Source organism: Hemitrygon akajei, chromosome 4 (genome assembly GCF_048418815.1).
Source record: "Hemitrygon akajei chromosome 4, sHemAka1.3, whole genome shotgun sequence".
Classification (NCBI taxonomy): Eukaryota; Metazoa; Chordata; class Chondrichthyes; order Myliobatiformes; family Dasyatidae; genus Hemitrygon; species Hemitrygon akajei.
Genome location: NC_133127.1, coordinates 64,808,711 through 64,836,698, shown reverse-complemented (window position 1 = coordinate 64,836,698; position 27,988 = coordinate 64,808,711). Strand labels below are relative to the sequence as shown.

At 40.5% G+C, this 27,988-nt stretch overlaps 3 protein-coding genes across 11 annotated transcripts in view; 2 read left to right on the top strand and 1 right to left on the bottom strand.

Moving 5' to 3' along the window:
- Positions 1-12,091, top strand: part of LOC140726396 (uncharacterized) — a 33,280-nt gene extending 21,189 nt beyond the window's left edge. For 3 of the 5 annotated variants that reach the window (XM_073042719.1, XM_073042720.1, XM_073042721.1), the window contains 3 exons: positions 292-438; positions 2,591-2,666; positions 5,491-6,002. In XM_073042719.1, coding sequence (XP_072898820.1) covers positions 292-438; positions 2,591-2,666; positions 5,491-5,603 — 336 coding nt within the window. In that variant the 3' untranslated portion in view covers positions 5,604-6,002. Of the gene's footprint in view, positions 1-291; positions 439-2,590; positions 2,667-5,490; positions 9,885-10,944 lie in introns of those variants that run through there. The other 2 variants (XR_012098624.1, XM_073042722.1) reach the window with 2 other exon arrangements.
- Positions 7,081-17,423, bottom strand: rab33ba (RAB33B, member RAS oncogene family a). Its single transcript, XM_073042718.1, has 2 exons — positions 16,797-17,423; positions 7,081-9,873 (listed from the first exon to the last, which is right to left on the bottom strand). The coding sequence occupies exons 1-2, from the start codon at positions 17,052-17,054 to the stop codon at positions 9,427-9,429; spliced, it is 705 nt and encodes a 234-aa protein (XP_072898819.1). The 5' UTR covers positions 17,055-17,423; the 3' UTR covers positions 7,081-9,426.
- The window catches only part of ugl (ureidoglycolate lyase), a 64,504-nt gene continuing 53,253 nt past the window's right edge, over positions 16,738-27,988 (top strand). The window contains exon 1 of one of the 5 annotated variants that reach the window (XM_073042714.1): positions 16,738-16,892. The gene's annotated coding sequence lies outside the window, so the exon portion shown is untranslated. Of the gene's footprint in view, positions 16,893-17,617; positions 17,748-24,649; positions 24,761-27,988 lie in introns of those variants that run through there. The other 4 variants (XM_073042712.1, XM_073042716.1, XM_073042717.1 and 1 more) reach the window with 4 other exon arrangements.

Below are 27,988 nucleotides of genomic sequence, written 5' to 3'. Positions count from 1 at the left end.
TTCTGATTTCTATGTGAGTTAACTTGTTTACAGATAGACATTGCTATTTCTTGTCATTGCTCTTCCCAAGTGGGCAGAATGCCCAGTGAGCCTGATGCCTTCTCCTCTGAAGTCACATGGAATAATTTCCAAAGATAGCTGTCTAAACATTAAGTAGGACCGTGGCTGGTCACTTAGCCTGCAATTGCTTGCCAAATGAATATAGAACATGAGTCTTCAGTCTGAGAATTTTACCAGTATCCTGTTCTTTTATCAAAATTGGAGATGAAATGCATATCTCTTTCATTGCAGGAATATATACTCAGTAGACTTGTTCAAGGAGTCAATATGACTATACTACTGGCATCTGTGATTGGTATTCTGATGACAACCATCATAGTGTATCTTGGTTGTAGAAGCCTCCCCATCTGTGGCTGTTTTGACAGTACAACTGGAATGGTAAGTTTATTGCTCAGTCATAGTTCTCCAAATTGTTGTTCCTCTGTGTGTTGTGGGCCCATCAGGCAGCAACCTTGCAGTTTCTTTAGTGTTTCGTTTTTATTTTATGAGGCCAAGTTAATAGCTCGACACTCGATCCTGCATGGATGGGAAGTGTGCAAGGTGCCGGCCAGATTTGAACTCAGGACCACTCACCTTGAAGCCTAGTGTGGATACCTTTACACCACCAGCCAGCTAGTTATCAAAATTACTTGTGTTTATTTAAAATGGCTTGTTGTGCTCTGAATGATAAATCCAAGAACGCATACTAGTTCATTTCTTTCATGTTCTAACCTACAAATTGAATAATTTAAAAGTATTATTTGGTTATTCAATAGCAGGACATCAAAATGCATTTCAGCTTTGTAGTCCTTGTACAATGTCTTTGCAGACATTTCCAGCAATGATTGGTATGGGCAATGCTGACAGACTTTAATAGATTAAGTTTACTCTAGTCAGTCATGGTTCTAATCTTATGTGCCATATCCCTTTAAAACCCTTGTGGATATTGTCATCCAACTTGATAAGCACCTTCAAAATATTTATTTGATGTAATGCCATTTCTTAGCTTTTTCAGAAAATATAAATTTTAACTTTATATGTGTTTTCATACCAAATCAAGTTTCAAAATGAGTAGTTTATCCAAGTGCAAAAGTATTTAAAATATCTTACTCGTTTGGGCAACAATAATTAAAGCAAATTTATGAGAAAATGCTTTGTGTAATAAACACCTGAGATGGGAGAATGCCAAAGTGCTGAATGTCATTAAAAGTGCATGAAGAGGACAAGTGTGCTGAGTCTATGGTAGGGAGATGGGGCAATTGAATGTTCAGCTAGATATTGGACATTTTGAGAAAGAACTGTTGTGGCACAACTGGTTCCATAACCACCTTTTGTGCTGCAAAATTCCATGAATTTCTCAGCACTGAAATCTTAAAGCAAACCTCACACCTGAATCCCACGCTCTGACCTGGTCTTAAATAGAAACAAAAACTGCTGGAAAGATTGAGCCACATCTGCTTGAACACACAATTATCTTTTCAGATTGACGACCACTGAAAATAGAAAAGAAAGGCATTTTGGTGGTGTGGAGTGGTATGCAAGGATAGTGATCAGTATGAATTTTTGAAGGTAATGAAATAACTTGGCTATGTTCCTGAGGAAAGCAAAAGAGGGACTTCTACTGATACTCAACATTTCCTCTAAAGAGTGTGTGTGCACACATCTTTTGCTATTAGAGCACAAAGGAATTTAAACTGCGCACAAATGGTTGTCACCCGCTACCCTGTTGGCATGTTAAGTATATTTCGCACTCATACACAATCACATTTCCTTTTCCAGTTTCTGATGCAGACGGTGTTGACAACGTGGAGTTTGCGATGATTTGTCTGCAGATTTTAGAACTATCTTATATCTACTATTTTTATTGAAGAAATTATTAATTCACTATGCCAAATTCCAAAGAAACAATGCGCGTGAAGCGCAAAAGAACTGCTTGTTCATTTAAGGCAAAATGGCTTAATGGAACAGTAGAAACTGCAATACTGAAAGCTCATAAGCTACGAGAAAAATTTATGTACAATACAGAAACTGGTATTCCCTGTGTGCATTGTTACAATGCAAAAGTTGCTGGAGAATTTGCAAGTGGGAAGAAGTGGAGTGATATTTAGAAACTAACTAGCAAGCAAATCACACATGGATGGTGTGCAAAACCTCCAGCGGGAAAATCCTTCAATACACGTCACAGGCCTGCTACGTATGTTTTGTGAGAGTCCACATGAACAAGAGAGAAAAAGATCAAACGCAGAGGAGATCAAAGTTCTTATTGACAGTGTAGTAACAGTGCACACATGTCACTGGGCAAAAAATGGCACAACAAGATTTATGCACGCACTGGTCATTACAAATTAGAGGGAACATTGCTGGTACTATGAGTTTTGTTTCTCCCCCTCAACTATTACTGCCAAGAGCAGTATTTTAGTGATTTATTTACTTTGCCTTTGGGATCTTTGACTGTGACATTGATCAGATGAAGTGACTGAATATGAGCTGAGTGATTACTGTATAAATGCAACTTCTCTTTTGTAATGGGACAAATCAGACTGAATAATAGCATTTCTCATTGCAGCAGCCATTGATGACAGAAGACCATCAACCTCAGATGATTGAGTTAATCAGTATCCGGCAAAGTAAGTTTATAAATCTATTTATGGATCAAACACTAGTGTTGACATTTACAGTAAGTCTTTTGACAGGTGAAATGTGTTCATGCCTCATTTATGTTTTCATTTAAACTTGCATTCCAATGATGAATCCCTGTCCCAACCATTCCACATAAAGCATGATTGCCCCTCATTTCACCACCTTAGAAGTTTACTGTTCCAGCCACCACAAGTTCATTGTGGCTGCGATGTGCGTGTGATCATCGTGGTAACTTACTAAGACCTCTCTGTGCAGACTGCCCAGGAGGACAATGGGAATGGGTGTAGGAAGGCCCATGTTCCCCATCCATAATGCCTACCATCCTGATCTGGACTTGAGTTGCTATGCTTTCACAGTGTCCTTGTGTTCTAAAGCACAATGCCCATGATAGCCATTACAATGTTCAAAGCAGAATTCGTAAATGAGCCACAATTCAAGGCTGGCATCTATCCCAATCCCAATAACAATTTGATTTTTATTTCCCCCTTTTTAATTTTTTCTTAAGGTCACTGATCTATTGGTACTGAAGCCTGTGCCACAAACTAATTTGCAGAGATAATCTCAAGTAGCAAGTTTTAATATGATTAGAAAGTGGTTGGGAAACTCAGCAGATCAGACAGCATCTATAGAAAGGAATAAAAGGTCGACGTTTAGGGCAGACATGTCAATCAGGACTGGAAATGAAGGGAGAAGAAGTGTCAACTCTTTATTCCTTTCCATAAATGCTGCCTGACCTGCTGAGTTCCTCCAGCATTTTGTATGTGTTACTCTGAATTCCTACCATCCGCAGAATCTCTGTGTTTAGAAAATATTAGGAGTACTTGGCAGATCAGGTCATATCTATGGGAGGAGAAACAGAAACGGAACTTTCCTCAGAACATCGTTTTAATGAAGGGTCTTTGAACTGGAACATAAACTTTGTTTCCTTTCTTACACAAGCTGCCTGACCTGATGCATATTTTCAGCTTTTTTTTTTTGTTTTTATTTTATTCAAGAGCCATCACAGGCACAATTCTTTTGTCTGGTGAAATTCCACAATTAAAGTTGAATTAAGGAATTACTGTCCAGTGGGGTTTACCATGTATTAATCTAATTCTATTAAAGTGAATATTTAATAGGAAGCATCTTTTGCTACCTCTGTGTTTGTTTTGTAAACCCAGTGGCAAGATTGGATAAATGTCTTTATCTGCTATACCTTGTTCTGCTTGCCCTGAAATCCAATATTGTTTGCTGGGGCTCTTGACTTAGACCTGCAGAACCATTGTAAAGCATCTCAGATTAACAGATCACCAGTGTAGTTCAATATAATTGGCTCCCACTTGCTAACTAATTTTTCAGAAAGTTTGAAATCCAGACATTTGATGGGATTTTGTCCCACCTCTTTTGTCCAATGATTCATTTGGATATGGGCTCCTGGGCACCAGCTCAGATGTGATCAAGAGCTAATGGGGTTCAGTTCTACAATCGTGAAGGATTGAACTAATCAATCAACCTCTGCCATTCTGGAGTAGTGTTTGTTTCCCATAAACCTTTGCATACTTTAGTATCTAAATAGCCTGCTCTAATTTTAAGATAACACTTTCTTCTTGTAGATTCCAACGTTAGATATAGTTTTTGTTGATCAACCCAAATCTCCTGTATCACTTTGAAGACCTGAACTGCATCACTCTGTCAGTCTTGTATATGCAAGTGTACAGAACACACTGCCTTGGGTGACGGTAGGGGCAGATACATTAGGGGCACTTAAGAGAGTTTTGGATAGGCACATGGATGAAAGAGAAAAAATAATCGAGGACTTTGTGGGAGGGGAGGTTTAGATTGATCTTGGAGAAGGTTAAAAGGTCGGCACAACATTGCGACCGAAGGGCCTGGACTGTGCTGTACTTGCAACAGAAAGCAAGTTTATGCCACTTGTCCTTGGTGATCAATGAGTGAAGCTTTACAATAGTTTTCTGTTCCAGCCTATGCAGGTAAAGGCCAGATCCTTTACATTTTTGATTCAGAACTATAGTGTTGCTGATGGTTAAAATTGCTGTATCATTTCTGAGAGCAATTAAGTTCATATTCATTTAGGAGGGCAACAAATGCTGGCTCTACCTGTGATCCTGGGTCTGTGTGGATGTGGATAGGATGTTTCATATGGTGTGGGTATCCAGAACTACAGGGCACAGCCTCAAAATTGAGAGGCAACCTTTTAGAATGGAGGTAAGGAGGAATTTTTTTTTGCCATAGAGTGGTGAATCTGTGGAATGCTCTGCCAGTCTGCGATGGAGGCCAAGTCCACAGGTATATTTAAGGCGGAAGTTGATTAATTTCCTGATCAGTCTGGGAATCAAAGGATAGGACGAGAAGGCAGGTGTGTGGGAGTGAGTGGGTTCTGGGATCAACCATGATGGAATGGCAGAGCAGACTCGATGGTTGAATGGCCTAATTCTGCTCTCGTGTCTTTATGGTCTTATGAAGAAAAATCCCTTTTTGTGCAATCTGTTCTCACCCTTAAGAACATTTCTTAACTGCGTACAAATTGGCTGATCTCCTTACTTTATCATATTTTCTGCCAGAGAGAACCTAATTGATTGGGTAGATCTATGACTGGCTATTTCAGTCCTATTACTTGCATTACGATCTGGACAGAGCAATTTACCAGAGATCATTGGTTGGTATCAGTTATCCATTGGCTACACAATGGAATCTTTTTAGGCAATGTATTTGGCAGAGCCATCCATGCTAATTTAATTGAGGCATTCTTTGCATAAATTATTAATATGCTTCTACCTTTACTAACTTGATATGAATTTCTCTTAAAACAAGATGGCAGTGCTCAGCGAATCCTAAATGATCCAGTACTGAATGATGGGAATGGAGAGAAAGAAGAGGCAGAGCTGATGTCAAAGTCAACAGCACCCTACATGCTATTTACTTAAAATCAACTTTAATCACTTGTGGTTGCCTTACTTGATAGACAAATGGAAGATTGTTTCCTTTTATTGGACTTCATTGACAAGAATTTGAATCTCCTTATGAAGAAGTTTACCAATATTTGCCTCAGCTTGGAATAGTTTTTGTACACATCACTTTTATGGCAGTCATTGCTGAGAGTTAACATTAGCACTGAGTATTTAAAAAATATCAATTGAATAACCAGATAATTTGCCACCTTGAAATCTTTTTATATAATTGTACGGCTGTGATAGGTGATGTGATTTTCAGTGGCTACCGTGTTACTGTTTAGTGAGCAATGAAAAAGAATTGTTACATCTATTTTGACCAAAGAGCTGTTGAAGTGTTAGCATTTAAAAAAAATAAATTAGTCTTAAAATGCATATGTATTTTAAGAATTTATTCCACAAAATGTTTCAAAACTTACCATAGAGGTTATTGTGAAGTCAAGAAAATATGCACATGCTGGAAATCCAACCCAACACACACACAAAGTGCTGAAGGAAATCAGCAGGCCAGGCAGCATCAATGGAAATGAATAAATAGTTGACGTTTCTAGTTGTGACCTTTCTTCAGCACTGAAAAGGAAGGGGAAGGCGACAGAATAAAAAGGCGGGGGGAGGGGATAGCTAGAAGATGATAGGTGAAGCCTGGTGGGTAGGAAAGACAAAGGGCTGGAGAGGAAAGAATCTGATAGGAGAGTGAACCATAGGAAAAATGGAAGGAAGGGGCCAGGGGATCCTCTGGAGGGGGTCCATGTCTAAAGCCACTCTCTCCCCCTCTATTGCAACATTTCTCCAAAACATGCACAGGTAACGCTGTTCTTTTTACATCTTAGGGTACCAGAAGTTGAGAACAGATATTTTTAACTTTGTGACGCTCTGAAATGTAATGGGTAATTTTGCCAGTAATCATAAATTTGCAGTATCTTTAGACTAGATCAGGCTTCCCTTTTTCAGCAGGACTTCAGTTTTTTTTCTTGAATCATCCTGTTCTTCATTAGAATTTTAGTTGTACTTTGAAATCTGGATGCAGCATTGAGCAACACTTCTCTAGTGACTCCCACCACACACAGCTTTTGTTACCTTTCCACCCTTGACAAAGGACTTCAGATCAAAAGCCTCTTGGATTCAGCAATTTTAAAAATATAAATTACTAGACACCATGGATATGAATCCAGAGTTTCCAAATGGAGGGGCCAGGAAGGATTTGCACTGGGATTATAGAGAATAGCATTTTTGTTTAGCGCTAAACTTTGCAATGAAACGGGAAGCTATCAGAATTATACACATACTGAAATGTTCTTTGGTCAGGAGAATAACTTACTCTGAAACAGATTGATTCTGTGCCGATATCAAGTGCTTGGATGATGTGCCATGTAACCAAGAATAGCTTGAAGCATTGTAAAGATTCAGAATCATTTACAAAAATAACCACTTCAGCTGGACAGGCAGAAGACTGTTTAAGTGGAAAGCAAAGTAGGTTTTATTAATTAACTGTGTTCTTTCGAAATCAATACAGACATCAACAAAGACTTAAAATATGCAGATAATGCAAATCTAAAAGATTGGAACAAACAGAATTAAGTTTGTAATTTTTTAATACCGTAGATTCCGGACTACAGAGCGCACCTGATTAAAAGCCGCTGGCTCTAATTTTAGAAATAAAATCAATTTTTTACTTGTAAAGGCCGCACCGGATTTTCGGCCGCAGGTGTCCCACGTTGTAATATGAGATATTTACACAGAAAGATATTACACGTGAGGATTTTTTAACTTTTAATTAAATCCATATGGTAACAAAAACAAATACATATTGCAAATGCTTTTTTTCGAACCGTGCCCGTAAATATACGTTGCGTATACTTCTTTACTGAACAACATTCCAATATCTCCTAACGACTGGTAAAAAATATATATACTGCAGCCTACCAGGAAAAGTTATTGATCGCCTTTAACTTAAAAGCAGCGTTTTGGCTCCGCCGCTCCCCCCCTCCTTTCCGTTTATCGCAAACTGGCATTTTTCCCACAAGACGCGGCGAAACCGGGTGTGACGTCATAGCATCCCGCGATGTAGTACAGAAAACAAATATAGTTAAAACTCTTCTAACTTTAACTAGAAAATGAATTACTAAGCGAAAATATTATAAACTAAATAACTGCCATAAAGGCAGCACAATGCTTTTCTTCGAGTGTTTTCCATGTTGATGAGGGTGAGTACAAATGACTGATTTACAATAATTTAATTGTGAAAGTGCGCTTGATTTATCGTACAATTTCATTGGACCTCTGTGAACTACTCATCAATTTTATTGGTCTACTGTTACAAGGCAAAATGTTTACGAGGCGGCATGAAAAAAAATAATGCATTAGCCGCTCCGTTTTAAAGGCCGCAAAGTTCAAAGCAGTTCAAAATATGGGAAAAAAGTAGCGGCTTAAAATCCGGAATCTACGGTATTTAAAATTGATTGTTTTAGTGCAAATTTAATTAATGAAGCTATTCTTGATAATGGATTAAGTATGACAATTAATGATTTATTTTCAGCTCGTTCATTACAATGGTGAATTATTGGAAATCCAACCATCATCTGCAATTCTGGATAGATTACACATTAAAACTCAGCCCCTCATCTTTCATCAGTGCATTTTTAGTTATTAATACGTGCATTTTTAGTTAATGATGAATAAATTGCTTGATAGTTCAGAGTGCAGTCAGTAAATACCTTTTTGCTGCATTGATACAAACAAAAGGAGGCAGAATGAATGATTCTAACATTCTTGCAACACACGTCTTCTCTCATGATGTTTCTCCCCATTTTAATAAGAGGGAAGATTTGGAAAACGTTTGTTCAGAAGCACCCACAATCATTCCCCTTGTCAGAGCCAGCTTTCATGTCCAGGAATAAATGCACACATTGGCTCTTCCTGTCCTCTTACCTTGAGAAAAAAACTTAGACAATTAAAGCCTTACATGTTTTAGGTTAGACCTTGCTAGTCAAATTTAATTAAATCACTTAAAATGTATATTTTCATATTAGCCAAATCACAGAAGTACAAGTTACATTTCAGCAACACCTATCTGTATGTCGTTTGGCAAAACTGAATGCAAATTGGTGCACTAATACTTTAAAAATAAAAACTTCAATCTCCCCTCCTTTTCCCATCAACATTCAATATCTTTTGCATGATAGTTATTTTAATCAAGTCACCACTTTTCCTATGCATGTCCAAAAATTTAACCCAACTAACACAGGCATCATGATATTTCCAAGTATGCTAGAAGCACATTTGGTTCCCACCGAAAATGAAGAGTTAAGATGAATAAAAACGACCCACTGCTGCTCTGGTCCGAATCTACTAACAGCGTGGAGATCCTCCTGCTCCTAGACACTCAGCTATTTGCTGTTAACCAACTAAACAACTGAGGGTTTCCAAGACCAAGATGCCCAATTTCAAGATGGAATAGAAAAGATTAAGGAAAAGCTAAGAAAAGGACAAGGAAGTATAAAATGACATTAACTGAATAAAATACAGATATTTCTCTTGTATGTTGTGGTACAAAATTAATGACTGATAACCAATACCAGAAAATGGACGCTTTTCAATTCTGGACTGTCCGCTGACTTCGTTTTCAGTCAGTATTCGCCAGGATGAATCCTAGTTCTTGTTCAACTACATTTCCTCTGATGGATGGCAACAAGATCTGCCATAGTCAGAGAACTCATTGCAGCTTTGTCCACACTCTACACGGTATTTAGCAGCAAAGCACTTTTCATTTTGTTTCAAATGGAAAACAAATAATTTCTCTTTAACAGTAACACTCCACACTTGGCTTTGGTTCGGATTCCAGCTCAACTTTGGACTGATCTACTTGCAGTTGGCTAAGCATCATGGGCTTGTGGTTCTTTAGCTTATGAGCCAAAGTCATGAAAATGGCTTCTACGTGATCGTTATCGTTTGGGTTCTTAGCCGAGGTCTCAAACAGCGGCATGTTTTGAGTATCAGCAAATTTTTGAGCAAGGTCAGTTTTAATTTTGGTGGAGTCTTTCAGGTCACACTTATTTCCCACTAGGATGCGTGGAATTTCTCCACCTAGCGAGTGCTGTTTGCATTCTTCAATCCAGGCTGGAAGGCTCTGGAAGCTAACAGGGTTGGTCACATCGTACACAAAGACAACAGCATGGACGTTCCTGTAGTAGTGCTGCACCATGCTCTTCCGAAAACGTTCCTGGCCAGCTGTGTCCCAAAGCTGAATCTTAAAAAAAGGTAAAAACAAAATTACAATCACCTTACAATATCTTAACTGCCGTTGAAATAATTATTCATGTGTAGGCAAATTTTCACCAAAGTTATGAAGGGGGCAGGAAGAATCATTACTATATTTACCAAGTGGAACAAGTGCTACAACCTGCCCTTACACTTGCTCCCTCACTACCATTCAGGGCCCCAGACAGTCCTTCCAGTGAAACGCCACTTCACGTGTGAATCTGTTGTGGTCATCTACTGTATCAGTGCTCCTGGTGTGGCCTCCTGTAGAGACCCAACGTCTTTAAGAGTTGTCCCAAGTAACCAGCTGCGCTGATTAACCGATGGCACAATTAACCAGAATCCACTGTATTTCAACTCTTGACGAAAAGAGAATAAGTGCTTTGGCTAACGTAGGCTGTGGGGTAATGTAAATAATAAGACAAAGAGGATAGAAATATTACAAAACAATGGAATTCAATGGGAAGTATGAGCTTTGTCATCTTTGTGGGAGGCATAGTGGGAACCTACAGGGGAATAAATGAATATTTACATCATTGCAGTTTGAAAAACTTAGATATAAACATTTGTGTCCAAATACAAAATTCTTTTAGAAATGTGACATAGCTGTTTAATAAATCCATTGAGAAAGTTTATACACTGTTCTTTTGTTTATCAACTGAAGAGTCTCTAGTTAAGTATTGTTTTCTAGTGTGGATGTTCCATTTCAGAGAATACATGAACACTTTCCATGAATGAGAACAACACTTAAGAAAGGGTGGAAAAGAGCTGTACTTCTTGGAACTGGGACAAAGTTCATTTTGTGTCCTCAGGATTTATAAACCACTCCATAATTGGAATCAGGTTTAATATCACTGGCATATATCATGAAACATGTTGTTCTGCTGAAGCAGTAGACTGCAATATGCAAAAAACTATATTTACAATAAGATATAAAATTAGTCCAGAAAACAAAAAAAAGGGTAAAAAAAAGAGGTAGTGTACATGTGTTCATTGTCCAGTCAGAAATCTGATGGTGAAGGGGAAGAAGCTGTTCCTAAAACATTGTGTCTATCTTCAGGCTCCTGTATCAACCCCTTGATGGAAACAATGAGAAAAGGCCATGTCCTGGGTGATGGGGGCCCTCAATGACAGATATCGTCTTTTTGAAGATGTCCTCAGTGCCGGGGAAGCTAGAGCCCGTGATGGAGCTGGCCAAGTTTACAACTTTCTGCAGCTTTTTCCAATCCTGTGCAGTGGCCCCTCCATACCAAACGACGATGCAACCATCATGGTACATTTGTAGAAATTTGCGAGAGTCTTTGGTGGCATACCAAGTCCTAATGAAATATGGTAGCTGTTGTGCCTTTTTTGTATTGTATCAATAAGTTCAGCCCAGGACAGATCTTCAGAGATTTGACATCCAGGAACTTGAAACTGCTACCCTTTCCACTGCTGATCCTTCGATAAGGACTGATGTGTGTTTCTCAACTTCTCCTTCCTGAAGTCCATAGGAACTCGTACAGGCAGCATCTATGCAAACGAATATATTTCTCTAGCATTTTGTGTGTGGTACTCTACATCTCCAGCATCTGCAAAATCATTTGTGTCCATGACAATGATACACATTGTGTTGCCCTTAAGGCATTTATTTAGTTTATTATATTTTCGCTTTAGTAATTCGTTTGTAATCATTTTCTAGTTAAAGTTAAGGTTGTTGAAAGGAAATTTATGGTCTGTGATATATCGCGGCATGTGATGACGTCACACCCGGTTTCACTGCGTCTTGTGTGAAAATACCAGTTTGGAGAAATGGGAAGGAGGGCGCTTGTGTGTGCAGGATCAGCGCGAGAAAAGTTTTCTTTCTACGCACTAGAAACATCATAGAAGCAACGCCGTAAGTTCATAAGATAATCGATATGTTGAAGTAAAAATGTTAACGCTGATTCTGTTAAAGTAATGACGGTTGATAAAGTTTATGTTCTTTGTTATTTAAAGAGTTGCGGATAGTTTGTGTTGAAGTATTTAAAGCAGTTGATGGCGTAGGTAGATTCTGACTGTATGTCGTATTTTAATGTAATATAGTTTGTTGTAGTTTTATTTTTGCAAGTATTTATGATGTAAATGTGATGCCAAGAAGGAAACAAATACTGTATATATTTTGTGTTTTATCAACAATTTTCACCATACGTTAATGTGGAAGAGTGAACAGTAAATGGTTAATCTTACTGGAATCGCACCTCATTGACTCTGGTTTATACTTGGTGTTTAGTTCAGAGTTTTTACACCTGTGCGAGAACTGTCTTGCACAATACTGCTGCCACAAAAATATTTCACTAAACTTGATTTTGATTAAAATAGGTAAGAAATTTCCGATTACTCAAACTTGCATGCTTTAAATAATTCAGACACAGCCCTTCCCCTGCTCCCAAAATAAACAATTAACTTGCTATTTTGGCGACAGTTCAAAACATAAAGTGAAGATAAAGCACAGGCAGCTTGAGATAACTCTACAAATATTATGTCTTCACTGCGGGAGAGAAAAGATGGCACTGTTTCATTTCCTCCCAAAGAAAAATCTTTGCCAAACAGCTTATTTAAAGGAGCAAAGTAAAATTGCTGAATCATAGCGCTGCAGCTGACCATGTTTCATATGTACTCCATCTGATATCTTGGGGATTATAAGGACAGTATCAGATCACCAAGATACAAAACAAAGTAGTATGGACACATTTGCCATTTGAGAATGCAAAGGGACACCAAAATTAAAATGGCAAATAAACTTAAGGCATAGCTCAATTTATATTCAGTAAAATATCCTGTTAACTCTGGAGCAAATATTAATCATTCACCTCTCAACCTTCCTCCACAATTTAGCTACATCATGGTGATCTGAAGGTAAATCTTAATTACTGACCTATGACTATATAATTACTTCACAAAAGAAGCCATGCTCTTTGGCTTAAGAGTTTTCATTTAGCACAGTGGTACCCAACCACTGGGCTGCGGACCAGTACCGGGCCACGGGGAAACAATATGATTTGGCGATATGAAACGATATGAGTCAACTGCACCTTTCCTCATTCCCTGCCATGCCCACTGTTGAACTTGAATGCACGCGAGGTCATCAGTCAGTATGAGTAAAAAACAAACGATTCTCACAGCTGGTGCACCATCACCTAACTTCGCTTCTGACAAAATTCGAGCGTTACTTCCCAACCACAAATGATCCAAGACCTGTAAAGGAATGGGTCCGCGACCCATTTGTGAATGTCCCCGGTGAATCATCCATGTCAGCGCAGGAAGAAAATCAACTCCTCAAGCTTGTAAAAAATGGTGGGCTGAAAAGTATGTTTTTATCATAACATCTCTGCCGGCATTCTGGATCAAAGTCAAGGCTGAATATCCTGAGATAGCCACAAAAGCACTGAAAACGTTGCTTCCATTTCCAACATCATATCTCTGCGAAGCAGGGTTTTCTGTAATGAATGCAACGAAAACTAAATTGCGAATAGACGGGACATAAGGAACCCCCTTCAAGTATTGCTGTCTCCCATCACCCCTCGATGGGACCGTCTTGCTGCAGGGAAACAAGCCCAAGGCTGGAACTGATTCACCGATATTGGTGTGTTGCAATAATTTTATATGTTCATACAAGGAAAATATGCGCTGTGTGTTTAATATCCAAACGTTACTTAAAATGTTGATGCTATTGACTTACAACTATATTCACGTGAGGAAAATATGCACTGTGTCTAATATTAAATTTGTTAGATAAACCCTTTTAGAAACGGAATTGAGTGTATTAGCCACTTATAAGTGACTTAAAGTTTCACCTATATTCCAGTCATGATTAACACCCCCACCCCCTGTTGGCCAGTCCGCAAGAATCGATATTAAACCGGTCCAAAGAAGTGCAAAGAAGGTTAGGGACCCCTGATTTAGCAGAGCACCACAAAAATTCTTTTCAAAATCATTCCTAAATGGTATTTCAAAAAGATCCCATCCAAATGCAAAAAGTTCCGATAATCCACTATCCATTTAGAAATCTTTATGATTCTGTGTCGAGCTTACTAGGTAATGTTTACCATACTCATTTTCCTCTTACCTAGTTCACTGGAAAGATTCATTACTGTGCAACATATATTAAAAAAAACTGAACTAAAACAGTTAAGATCCAATTGCTTGGAAGATCTGCTAGTCTGACATCTGAAGTCCCAAGCATGCCAGAACAGAGTTTTACTGCCTGTGCACAATGTATAAGGAAAAGCACAGCCAGGAGCAGAAAAGTTCTTGACGTTGTATCATCATTAACACCTACAATTGCAAAGGTCCCAATAACAAAATGCCAGTGAATGAAATATGAGAGTTGTCCACTACTAAGCAATTGGAGAAAAAGGCAACAGGCTTTTTCTGAAGTCTACTGCTATGGGAGATACTCTCTTTATTCATCTAAAGTTCATGTTGAAATGTTAATGCTTTCCTCTTTCTACTCAATATTGATCCCTCTCATGAGCTTACTCCTAAAACTATGTTTTCCTGATCATAAGAAATACCACTAAATGTCAATACATTAATTTCCTTGAAGCAATCAGTGTCACACAGCAGAACTACATTTTTGGTGTGGTCTCACCAGAGAACCCGACATGAACTCTGTGTACCTCAAAACTCAATCTTAGCTTGTGCATGGCACAGAGTTATACATAACTTGGACAAGAAGGGGAAAAACATCAGTGAAGGATGCTTCCATCCTGACTAGTCCACCACCATTTACTTTCACATCACTTGTAGTTTACTTGTAGAAGATAATTAACACTACCTGCCCACACAGACAATGCCCGAGGTCACTGACATGAAACATTAACACTGCTTTTTTTCCCCTGGCTTTTATATATAAAAAAACATTCACAGATCATTACAGGAAATAGGTTGAGGTGGGGGACACTAGTGATTTTACAAATAATGAATCATGGACAATTTACAATGAGGCCATTTGGCCTATTGTGTCTCTGTAAAACAGTAACTGTCTAACTTAATCCTACATTTTAACGCTGTGGGAAATCCTAGATTATAGTTCTCAAATTGTATACCCAAGAACCCGTTAACTGTGATAGTTTGTTCTGCCTCGACCACCCAAAAACCAGCTCAGCTCACTACTTAAAATTGATTCAGGTTAGGTTATTATCATATACCATCAAAGAAATAAACCAGACAGTCTATGCCAAAACCATTTAAACTGCCTAATCCCATCGACCTGCACTGGAACCATAGCCCTCCATACCCCTACCATCCATGTACCTATCCAAACTTCTCTTAAATGTTGAAATCGAGCTCGCATGCATCACTTGTGCTGGCAGCTCATTCCACACTCTCTCTCACAATCCTCTGAGTGAAGTTTCCTCTCATGTTCCCCTTAAACTTTAAACCTTTCACCCTTAACCCATGACCTCTGGTTGTAGTCTCAGTGGAAAAATCATGCAGATACCCTATCTATACCCCTACCAAATCTCCTCTCAATCTTCTACGTACTAAGGAATTATGTCCTAAACTATTCAATCTTTCCTTATAACTCAGGTCTTCCAAACCCAGCAAAATTCTTGTAAATTTTCTCTGTACTCTTTTAACCTTGTTTACATCTTTCCTGTAGGTAGGTAACCAAAAAACACACACACAATATTCCGAATTAGGCCTCACCAACATCTCATACAACTTCAACTTAACATCCCATCTTCTGTACTCAATACATTGATTTATGAAAGTCAATGTGCCCAAAGCTTTCTTTACAACTCTATCTACCTGTATCGGCACTTTCAAAGAATTTTGGACCAGGTCCCATTGTCCTACGACACTCAATGCCCTCCTGTTCACTGTGTAAAACCTACCCTGGTTGAACCTACAGAAGGGCATTAAATTCCATCTGCCATTTTTCAGCCCATTGTTCCAGCTGATGCAGATCCCTCTGCAAACCATGATAGCCTTCCTCTCTACAACCTCAAATCTTGGTGTCATCCACAAATTTGCTGATCCAGTTGACCACATTATCATCAACAAAACGCAACAGAACATCAGCAGGTGCTGGAAATCCAGAGAAACACACACAAAATGCCGGAGGAACTGAGCAAGCCAGGCACTATCTATGGAAAAGAGTAAACAGCTGAAACATCCACTGTTAACGCTTTTTCATAGATGCTGCCTGGCCTGCTGAGTTCCTCCAGCTTTGTGTGTGCATTGCTCTTATCATCCAGATCATCGATATGGATGACAAACAACAATGGACCTAGCACTGTACCCCATGACAGATAGATAGATAGATAAATACTTTATTCATCCCCATGGGGAAATTCAACTTTTTTTCCAATGTCCCATACACTTGTTGTAGCAAAACTAATTACATACAATACTTAGCTCAGTAAAAAAAAATGATATGCATCTAAATCACTATCTCAAAAAGCATTAATAATAGCTTTTAAAAAGTTCTTAAGTCCTGGCGGTTGAATTGTAAAGCCTAATGGCATTGGGGAGTATTGACCTCTTCATCCTGTCTGAGGAGCATTGCATCGATAGCAACCTGTCGCTGAAACTGCTTCTCTGTCTCTGGATGGTCCTAGTCGGTGAGGCAACTATCCACAATTCCCTGACTTCTTCCACAAAGCCAATCTCTAATCCAATTTTCTACCTCATCTTGAATGCTGAGCGACTGAGCAACCTTGTCAAATACCTTGCTAAAGTTCACATCGACAACATTCACTAATTTGCCTTCATTCACTTTGCTGGTAACTTCCTCGAAAAACTCGTACACACATACTGTAAGATTCCTCGCCTGTGTATGCGATAATAATTAACACAGCGGAAGAGCAAATCATCGGAGCGATGCCCTTTACCTATCGAGTGGGGAGAGGGCAATTGGTGGTGGAGGCGGGATTTCGGCGTTACCTTTATTTTTTCTCCGTCTATCTCCACCGTCTTCTCTCGGAAATCCACCCCGATGGTGGCTTCAGTCTTGTCGGGGAACTTGCCAGCGCAGAAGCGGTAGGTCAGACAAGTTTTGCCTACGCCCGAGTCGCCGATGACGATGATCTTGTAGATCCTGGAACGGGGCGGCGCGGTGAACATCAGCGAGCCGGCTGGGGGAGCGCCGTGCGCCGGCGAGTCTATGGCCGACACCCTCTCCTCTCCTCCCCGCAAGGACATAACTCCGAGAAAAAGGGAGGTCCCGTCCCGTCACGCGCCGGCCGCAGCCCGCGCTCCAGCTCGAGCCTCAGTCCCGCCGCTCAGCGTCCCGGAGCCACGTCGCCGCTGCCCGCGCTCCGGCTCGAGCCTCAGTCCCGCCGCTCAGCGTCCCGGAGCCACGTCGCCGCTGCCCGCGCTCCGGCTCGAGCCTCAGTCCCGCCGCTCAGGGTCCCGGAGCCACGTCGCCGCTGCCCGCGCTCCGGCTCGAGCCTCAGTCCCGCCGCTCAGCGTCCCGGAGCCACGTCGCCGCTGCCCGCGCTCCGGCTCGAGCCTCAGTCCCGCCGCTCAGCGTCCCGGAGCCACGTCGCCGCTGCCGGCCGCTGTCGGCCGCTGTTGTCCCTCCACACATCACCCACCCCCTGATCTGCTGAATGGAAGAAGGAAAAGCACGAGTCGCGAGAAAGTATCGCGAGAGCGTCCCTATTATCCCCAGAAAAGTACTAGTCTTTCCTTAAACGCTCAGAAACCGATATTTCTTTCTCTGCAGTATTTGTTTTAAATCGACGATTTTGCAACAGTTTTTTTTTACTGGTTGGGGTTTTCCGTAAATCTGAACAGAGTTTTTAATTTTATTTCGTTCGTATGCGAAAGTTGCGTTGGGTTACCTGGGAGCTAATGGTAAACGGGAGAAATTGCTTACTCCTGCTAGAGATGGTGAATAATTTGTATTTCGATTCTGGAAGAGTAATTTATATTCTGCTAAAATAATTTCACGTTAGAAATATTATCAGTTTGTAGTATTACTAAGTACACATAGTTACGGCTGATAGTTCTGAAGCGGCTTCCAAGCAGTAAAATTCTGTTGATATGTGTATATTTAAAAGCCAGTTGCTAAAATTGTTTTGGAAAGACACACTAAAGCTCACATATTTACGTCACTTCATCCTGAGATATAACCATATATAACATAACCATATAACAATCACAGCACGGAAACAGGCCATTCCGGCCCTCCTAGTCCGTGCCGAACTCTTAATCTCACCTAGTCCCACCTACCCGCACTCAGCCCATAACCCTCCACTCCTTTCCTATCCATATACCTATCCAATTTTACCTTAAATGACACAACTGATCTGGCCTCTACTACTTCTACAGGAAGCTCATTCCACACAGCTATCACTCTCTGAGTAAAGAAATACCCCCTCGTGTTTCCCTTAAACTTTTGCCCCCTAACTCTCAAATCATGTCCTCTCGTTTGAATCTCCCCTACTCTCAATGGAAACAGCCTATTCACGTCAACTCTATCTATCCCTCTCAACATTTTAAATACCTCGATCAAATCCCCCCTCAACCTTCTACGCTCCAATGAATAGAGACCTAACTTGTTCAACCTTTCTCTGTAACTTAAGTGCTGAAACCCTGGTAACATCCTAGTAAATCGTCTCTGCACTCTCTCTAATTTATTGATATCTTTCCTATAATTCGGTGACCAGAACTGTACACAATATTCCAAATTTGGCCTTACCAATGCCTTGTACAATTTTAACATTACATCCCAACTTCTGTACTCAATGCTCTGATTTATAAAGGCCAGCGTTCCAAAAGCCTTCTTCACCACCCTATCTACATGAGACTCCACCTTCAGGGAACTATGCACTGTTATTCCTAGATCTCTCTGTTCCACTGCATTCCTCAATGCCCTACCATTTACCCTGTATGTTCTATTTGGATTATTCCTGCCAAAATGTAGAACCTCACACTTCTCAGCATTAAACTCCATCTGCCAACGTTCAGCCCATTCTTCTAACCGGCATAAATCTCCCTGCAAGCTTTGAAAACCCACCTCATTATCCACAACACCTCCTACCTTAGTATCATCAGCATACTTACTAATCCAATTTACCACCCCATCATCCAGATCATTTATGTATATTACAAACAACATTGGGCCCAAAACAGATCCCTGAGGCACCCCACTAGTCACCGGCCTCCATCCCGATAAACAATTATCCACCACTACTCTCTGGCATCTCCCATCTAGCCACTGTTGAATCCATTTTATTACTCCAGCACTAATACCTAACGACTGAACCTTCTTAACTAACCTTCCATGTGGAACTTTGTCAAAGGCCTTGCTGAAGTCCATATAGACTACATCCACTGCCTTACCCTCGTCAACATTCCTCGTAACTACTTCAAAAAATTCAATAAGGTTTGTCAAACATGACCTTCCACGCACAAATCCATGCTGGCTACTCCTAATCAGATCCTGTCTATCCAGATAATTATAAATACTATCTCTAAGAATACTTTCCATTAATTTACCCACCACTGATGTCAAACTGACAGGTCTATAATTGCCAGGCTTACTTCTAGAACCCTTTTTAAACAATGGAACCACATGAGCAATACGCCAATCCTCCGGCACAATCCCCGTTTCTAATGACATCTGAAAGATCTCCGTCAGAGCTCCTGCTATCTCTACACAAACTTCCCTCAAGGTCCTGGGGAATATCCGGTCAGGACCCGGAGATTTATCCACTTTTAAATTTCTTAAAAGCGCCAGTACTTCCACCTCTTTAATTGTCATAGGTTCCATAACTTCCTTACTTGTTTCCCACACCTTACACCATTCGATATCCTTCTCCTTAGTGAATACCGAAGAGAAGAAATCGTTCAAAATCTCTCCCATCTCCCTCGGCTCCACACATAGCTGACCACCCTGATTCTCTAAGGGACCAATTTTATCCCTCACTATCCTCTTGCTTTTAATATAACTGTAGAAGCCTTTCGGATTTACTTCCACCTTATTTGCCAAACCAAACTTGTAACTTCTTTTAGCTTTTCTAATCTCTTTCTTAAGTTTCCTTTTACATTCTTTATATTCCTCGAGCAATTCCTTTACTCCATGCTGCCTATATCTATTGTAGACATCCCTCTTTTTTCGAACCAAGTTTCTAATATCCCTTGAAAACCATGGCGCTTTCAAACCTTTAATCTTTCCTTTCAACCGAACAGGAACATAAAGATTCTGTACCCTCATAATTTCACCCTTAAATGACCTCCATTTCTCTATTACATCCTTCCCATAAAACAACTTGACCCATTCCACTCTCTCTAAATCCCTGCGCATCTCCTCAAAGTTAGCCTTTCTCCAATCAAAAATCTCAACTCTAGGTCCAGTCCTGTCCTTCTCCATAATTATATTGAAGCTAATGCTATTGTGATCACTGGACCCGAAGTGCTCCCCAACACATACATCTGTCAGCTGACCTATCGCATTCCCTAACAGGAGATCCAACACTGCCCCATCTCTAGTCGGTACTTCTATGTATTGTTGCAAAAAGCTATCCTGCACACATTTCACAAACTCTAAACCATCCAGCCCTTTTACAGAATGAGCTTCCCAATCTATGTGTGGAAAATTAAAATCTCCCACAATCACCACCTTGTGTTTACTACAAATATCTGCTATCTCCTTACACATTTGCTCTTCCAACTCACGCTCCCCATTAGGTGGCCTATAATACACTCCTATCAGTGTTACTACACCTTTCCCATTCCTCAATTCCACCCAAATAGCCTCCCTAGAGGAGCTCTGTAATCTATCCTTCCAAAGCACCGCCATAAGATTTTCTCGGACAAGCAATGCAACACCTCCTCCTCTGGCCCCTCCTACTCTATCACACCTGAAGCAACTAAATCCAGGAATATTTAGTTGCCAATCACACCCTTCCTGCAACCATGTTTCACTAATAGCTACAACATCATAATTCCATGTATCAATCCACACTTTAAGCTCATCCACCTTTCTTACAATTACAATTATTCCATCTGTGTTATCCATCTATCCTCAACCCTCCATATAAGGTTAAAATTAATGTTATCTCTTTTTACCCCAGCTCTGGCATAAGGTCCTTATGAAAAATTAACTTTTTTTCTCTCTCCACGTGTGCTGCCTGACTTGCAAAGTACTTGCAGTATTCTCTGCCTTTGTTTTGGATATTCAGCAACTTCAGATTTTGATTTTTGATTTACTGTATCAGATGTGATGCCTATGCAGTCAGAGTTGAATGAACACGATGCATATGTAATAGCAGTTCCCTTTGTCTTTCTGTGTTTTTCAATATACCTTCTGTGCTTGTATGCACATACATGTGCCTACAAATATTGTCTTGCCACTACCACCCTTTCATACCCTGCTATCACATATGTTTCAATGAAGCAAAGAGCAGCAATTTGAACACAAAATATCCCAAACAGCAAAGTAAAATAGCCAGAACATTTGTTTAGGTGATGTTGGTTTGGTGGTGAATATTGGCAAGGATGCCGGAGAGAGTATTCTTGTACTTATTCAGAATAATGCCATCAAATCTTTGACAGTCCCATCAGAAGACAACTTTAATTATACAACAATAATTATCTGCATGCCAGATAGATGTTCAGCCCAATGTCACTCGATCGCATAGTGCTGAGTCACTTTCTTAAGGAGGACCTATTGTTTGACCTGCTTCCACTCTGGTATACAGACTGTTGGGTGACCAATATAGAAAGTGTTGACTCATCTAAAGAAGGGGAAAAAGCTGGCTGGTGGAACCAGTGAATGGGTAGTCTATGAGGTGGCATGCACCTTTTGCAATATGCAAATGGTTTCTGAGTCCTGTTGATGCATAAACTTAAGGTTCAGTATAACCATCCTGAACGCTCTTCTCCATTTTTGGCAATCACGGGCCAGGGATGTTGCATTTTTTTCAAGGAGGCTTTGTGCACATTCTTGAATCTATACCTTTGTACATCAATAATTACTTCCCATGTCTCCACTCAAAATAGAGTGTCTGTTTCACAAGTCTGTTATGGAGCGTTCGAATGATGTGCCCTTCTTAAATATAGTGGACAAAACTAGCTAGGATCTCTTGAATTCTGGAAAAGGATATTGGTTTGCTTGTCCTTCCAGTACATTGGTGACGTCTTTCTCATGTCTTGAAAGAACGGCTACAGATAGTCTAGCTGTCAGAAGTTTATTGGAGGGAAGAGATTACTGCTGCCTTGTAAATTGTGTTGTTTGCAAGGTCTGAGTCATTGATGTCCAAACATCCTTTTCTTCCATCAACCAAAAGCAGCATTGGTGCATAGCAAGTAATGGTCGATATCATCATCAATGCCTGTCGTCATTGAGGGAAGGTTTATGAGATGTGGGAAGTCATCCATATTTTCCAGAGTCATTCATTATTTGAACCTTTATTGTTGGTGGGGGTGAGGTGTGATTTGATCCAATTGGGATGGGTGGTGAAGGACCCATCTTGTGGATGCTCATTCTCTCATATGTCTCGGTGAACGATATTCATTTATCATTTTCATGTGTACTGAGGATCAGTGGAAAGCTTTGTTTTGTGTGCCAACCTGATAGTTCGTGCCATACATTAGTACATTGATGTAATAAAAAGAAAACAGATTGCAGAAGACAGTTGCAAAGAAAGTACAGTACAGAGTGAGAAATAAATTGGGAGATCAAGAGATCACAAGTTCATCTTTTAGCATAAAAGAAGTCTGTTCAGCAGTCGGATAACAGTGGGACGAAAGCTGTCCTTGAGTCTGGTGCTTTGTGCAATCAGGCTTTTGTACCTTCTTCCCAACGGGATAGGGAAGAAGAAAGAATGACCGAGGTGGCAGAGGCCTTGCAGGTCGCTTCCCCGAGGCTGCGGGAGGTATATATAGAATCAGTGGAGGTTCGCATGATGGACTGAGCTGTATCCAGAACTCTCTGCAGTTTTGTGTGGTCCTGGGAAGAGCGGTTGCTGTGACACGCAATGGACTGGAACTTGGGTTTTGAATGTGAGTAAATGCAAGCGCCTTCAACTGTAGAGGTTAGTTCTGGAGGTTAGATGCCATAAGTTGAATAATTCTATGTAAGTTCTGAAGATTAGCTTCAGTCCAACAAAAAGGTTATTGGAGGTGAGGTACAGCTTTCCAGTGAGAAAAACTGGAAGAAGTATTGGGGCAAATTTGAAGCCTTGTTTGACAACAGTCTTCACTGAGATTGTCTCTGCTGTAGACACAGGGGCCATTGCTTCTGTGCTGTCATGATACTTACGTAAGATGGAAGCAGGTTTTGAATTTGAGGAGAGTGTTGCACAGTTCCTCATGGCTGATGCGAGCTTGAAAAAGACCATCTAAAGTGGCTGGTGTTGCTTCCTGCAATTTTCTAAAAGTTGTTGCATAGTGAAATTCATGTCCATTGCGTCGCTGCACCTTGATGACCATCAGCTCGTATGGGAGAGCAAGGATGTAGTAGACAGGGGCTACAAGGAAGTAGTCACCCCTAAGTTGCAGGAGGCAGGTACACAGGTAATTGTCAGGAGAGGGAAAGTGAAGAGGCAGCCAATGCTGAATACCCCTTTGGCCATTCCCCTCAATAATAAGTATAGCACTTTGGATACTATTGGGGGAATAACCTGCCAGGGGAAAGCTTCAGCGAGCAGGTCTCTGGCACCGCATCTGGCTCTGTAGCTCAGTAGGGAATGGGGGAAGAAGAAGAATGCAGTAGTGATAGTTAAAGGAACAGACGGGAGATTCCGTGGATGTGAAAGAGACACTGGATGTGTATGTTGTCATAGTTAGAGATGTCTTGGATCGGGCCCACTGCGGTCTAAAGAGTGAACTGCCAGAAGTTGTGGTACATATTGGTACCACTGGCAGAGGCAAGAAAAGTTATAAGGTCCTGTGTCACAGCCCAGTGAGTAGGATGAATAGGCAGATGAATGTGTGGTTGAGAAATTGGTGCAGAGGGCAGAGTTTCAGATTATTGGGTCTTTGGGATCTCTTCTGCGGAAGATATGACATATACAAAAAGGACGGGTTGTACCTGAACTCAAGGGAGACCAGTATTCTTGCATGTATATTTGTTAGAGCTGCTTGGGAAGGTTTAAACTAATTTGGCAGTATGATGGGAACCAGAGTGTTAGGGCAGAGGATGGGGTAGTTGGTATACAAGTAAATGCAGTGTGTAGTGAGAGTGTGAATAATTGAAGGGGCAAAATTGCAGTCAGTGGGATGGGTTGAAGTGTAACTTGGGGCAAAATTGAAAAGGGTGACAAATACAGGACTGAAGGTGTTATATTTGAATGCATGTAGTATAGGGAAAAAAGTAGATGATCTTGTGGTGCAGTTAGAGATTGGCAGATATGACATTGTGGGCATCAATGAATTGTATCTAAAAGAAGATTATAGTTGGGAGAAAATTAAAACCTTTCCAGTCAAGATGGTGCCAATATACAACACTCCCTCGGTTGACATCTTTGAGCTAGCAAATGAAATTAGCTTTTTTACTTCTTCTATGTCTGCTTTTCTCCTTAAATGTGTTTCTGGGACTGTAAGGGCCTGCGATTTACAGGTGGAGATCGTTTGAGTGATTCAGCACTTTACTGGCTTCGAAAAGATCCTAGGAAGCGACGCGTACTTGGATGGCGTTGAGGCAAAGAAACTTTGAGACGGGGCACGAGGTGATGTTCAACTCCGTTTCACCATTTGAAGTGTCGAAGACTGAAGCACAGAGGCGAATGCAGAAGGCGAGCAAGCGAGAGTTTCATTGCCGACTGTCTACCATTTGATTACTGTCAGAGAAGGAGACTGAGTGGCCTTTCACTGTGTGACTCACTGTGGCAGGCGGGTAGACGTTTCTGCCTCCTGTGGTGTCACTCTCTTTTGAAGAATGTTGGTGATATCATAAGGTAGTTCTACATGTATGGATTGGACTATTGTGTTTATAGACTGTGAACGTTTTCAGACATGGTTTTTATATTCTGTGTTTTTTATTGCCTGTTCCTTTTCTGTTTTGCCGTGCAAGGGGAGATATAACAGCAGAATTAAACCATTTGGCCCATCAAGTCTGCTCCACAATTTCATCATGGCTGATCTCAGCCCCATTCTCCTGTCTTCTCCCCATATTCCTTTGTGTCCTAACCAATCAAGAATCTAGGTAAATATACATAAAGACTTGGCCTCCACAGCTGCCTGTGGCAAGGAATTCTGCAGATTCACCACTCACTGGCTGACCTCCTCATCTCCGTTCAAAAAGGACACCTTTCTATTTTGAGCCTGTGTCCTCTGGATTTGGACTCTCCCACCGTAGGAAACATCCTCTCCACATCACCTCTATCAAGGCCTTTCACTATTCAATAGGTTTCACTGAGGTCACCTCTCATTCTTCTGAATTCCAGTAAGTACAGGTCCAGAGCCATCAAATCCCCTTCATATGACAATCTTGGAATAATTTTCGGGAACCTCCTTTGAGCACATCTCTCCAGTTTCAGCACATCTTTTCTAAGATAAGGGGCCCAAAACTGCTCACGATACCCCAAGTAAGGTCTCACTAATGCTTTACAAAGTCTCAACATTATATCCTTGCTTTTATATTCTAGTCATCTTGAAATAAATGCTAACATTGCATTTGCCTTCCTCACTACAGACTCAATCAGCAAGTTAACCTTTCGGGAATCCTGTAGAAGGACTTCCAAGTCTCTTTGCACCTCAGTTTTTGTTGCTTTCTCTCCATTTAGAAAATATTCAACTCTTTCATTTCTTCTGCCAAAGTGCATGACTATACACTTCCCAGCACAGTATTTCTTCTGCCCTTAGCCCATTCTCCTAATCTGTCAAAATCCTTCTGTAGCCTCTCTACTTCCTCAAAACTACCTACCCTTCCACCTATCTTCTTATCTGCAAAACCATCAATTCTATCATCTAAATCATTGACATATAGTATAAAAAGAATTAACCCCAATGCAGACCCCTGTGGAATACCATTAGTTACAGGTAGCAAACCAGAAAAGGTTCTTTTTATTCCCACTCTTTGCATTCTGCTATTCAGCTTCTACTTTATCCACGCTAGAATCTTACCTGTAATACCATGGACTCGTAGGCTGTTAAGCAGCCTTGTGTGTAGCACCTTGTCAAGGGTCTTCTGAAAATCCAAGTACACAACATCATCTGATTCTCCTTTGTCTATCCTGCTTGTTATTTCTTCAAACCATTCCAACAGATATGTCAGAAAAGATTTCCAGCCACTGAGGTCAGACTAAATGGCCTAAATCAGGGGTGTCAAACTCATTTTAGGTCATGGGCCGGATTGAGCAAAATGCAGCTTCATGCGGGCAGGATCAGTCGGACGCGTGCGAACGCAGCTTTCGTTGCCTCTGTTTTTTCAGCCTGCTCTCATGTGTCTCAGTCTCTGCTATAACTACAAAGTGTTTCACTTTACAAATGCCGTTTCTTATGAAGAAGACTGCCGAATAAACACTAAAAACCCTGAAAACCTGGTACCCTAATAAACTCAGCATTAGCCATATCATACGCCATAGGCACTTTGATTACTGGGGCCAGCTTTAATAGTAATTAGATATTATCTCGCGGGCCAAAGATAATTCCACCGCAGGCCTTGAGTTTGACATATATGGCCTATAGTCTTCTTTCTTCTGCCTCTCCCTTCTTGGAGAGTGGAGTGACATTTGCAATTTTCCAGTCTTCTGGAACCACTCCAGAATCTAGAGATTCTTAAAAGTTCATTACTAATGCTTCCACAATTTCATTAGCCACCTCTTTCACAACCCTAGGTGTACACCATCTGGTCCAGGTGACTTATCTACCTTCACACCTTTCAGTTTCTCAAGAATCTTCTCTCTAGTTGTGGTAACTTCACACACTTTATGCCTCCCGGCACTTGGCACCGTACTGTTACGGTCTTCCACAATGAAGACTGATGCAAAACACTTACTCAGTTTGTCCGCTATTTTGATTTTCCCTATTACTACCTCTTCAGCATTGTTTTCCAGTGGCCCGAAATCCATTCTCACTTCTCTTTTACACTTTATGTATCAAAAGAAACTTTTGGTATCCTCTTTTAAAGTATTGGCTAGCTTATTTTTGTATTCCATTTTAACCTTCTTAATGACTTTTTAGTTGCTTTCTGTTGGTTTTTAAAAACTTCCCTGTCCTCTAACTTTCCACTAGCTCCACACTCATCAGGATCCCTGATACCTAGAAATGTCAGTGTACTATGGGTGTCTTCCACAGTGAAGACTGATGCAAAATACTTATTCATCTGCCATTTGCTTGTCCCCCAATATTACCTCTCCAGCATCGATATCCAGCAGTCTGATATCCACTTATGTCTCTCATTTACACCTTATGTTTCTGAAGAAACTTTTGGTATGCTGTTTAATATTATTGGCTATCTTACTTTCATTTCCCATTGTTACCTTATTGATGATTTTTTTTAGTTGTCTTCTGTTCATTTTTAAAAGCTTCCCAATCTTTTTACTTCCCACTAGTTTTTGCTCTATGATATGCCTTCTCTGGCTTTTATGTTGGCTTCTCTTGTTAACACTGAGCGTCATAGGAAGTCATTCCTACCTGTGGCCATCAAATTTTACAACTCCTCCCTAGGAGTGTCAGACACCTTGAGCCAATAGGCTGGTCCTGGACTTATTTCCACTGGGCATGATTAACTTATTATTTAATTATTTATGGTTTTATATTGCTATATTTCTTCACTATTCTTGGTGGGTGTGGCTGTAACAAAACCCAATTTCCCTTGGGATCAATAAAGTATGTCTGTCTGTCTGTTAAAATGATTGCGTCATCTTTCCTTTAGAATACTTATTCCTCTGGGATGTATATACTCTGTACCTTCTGTATTGCTTCCAGAAATTCCAGCCAGTGCTGCTCTACCAACATCCCTGCCAGTGTTCTTTTCCAATCAGTTCTGGCCAACTCCTCTGACATGCCTTTGTAATTCCCTTTACTCCATTGTAATATTGATACATCTGACTTTAGCTTCTCCTTCTCAAATTTCAAGGTGAATTCGATCATATTTTGATTACTTGCCCCTCAAGGTTCGTTTACCTTAAACTCTCAAATTAATTCTGGATCATTGCACAATACCCAGTCCAGAAAAGCTG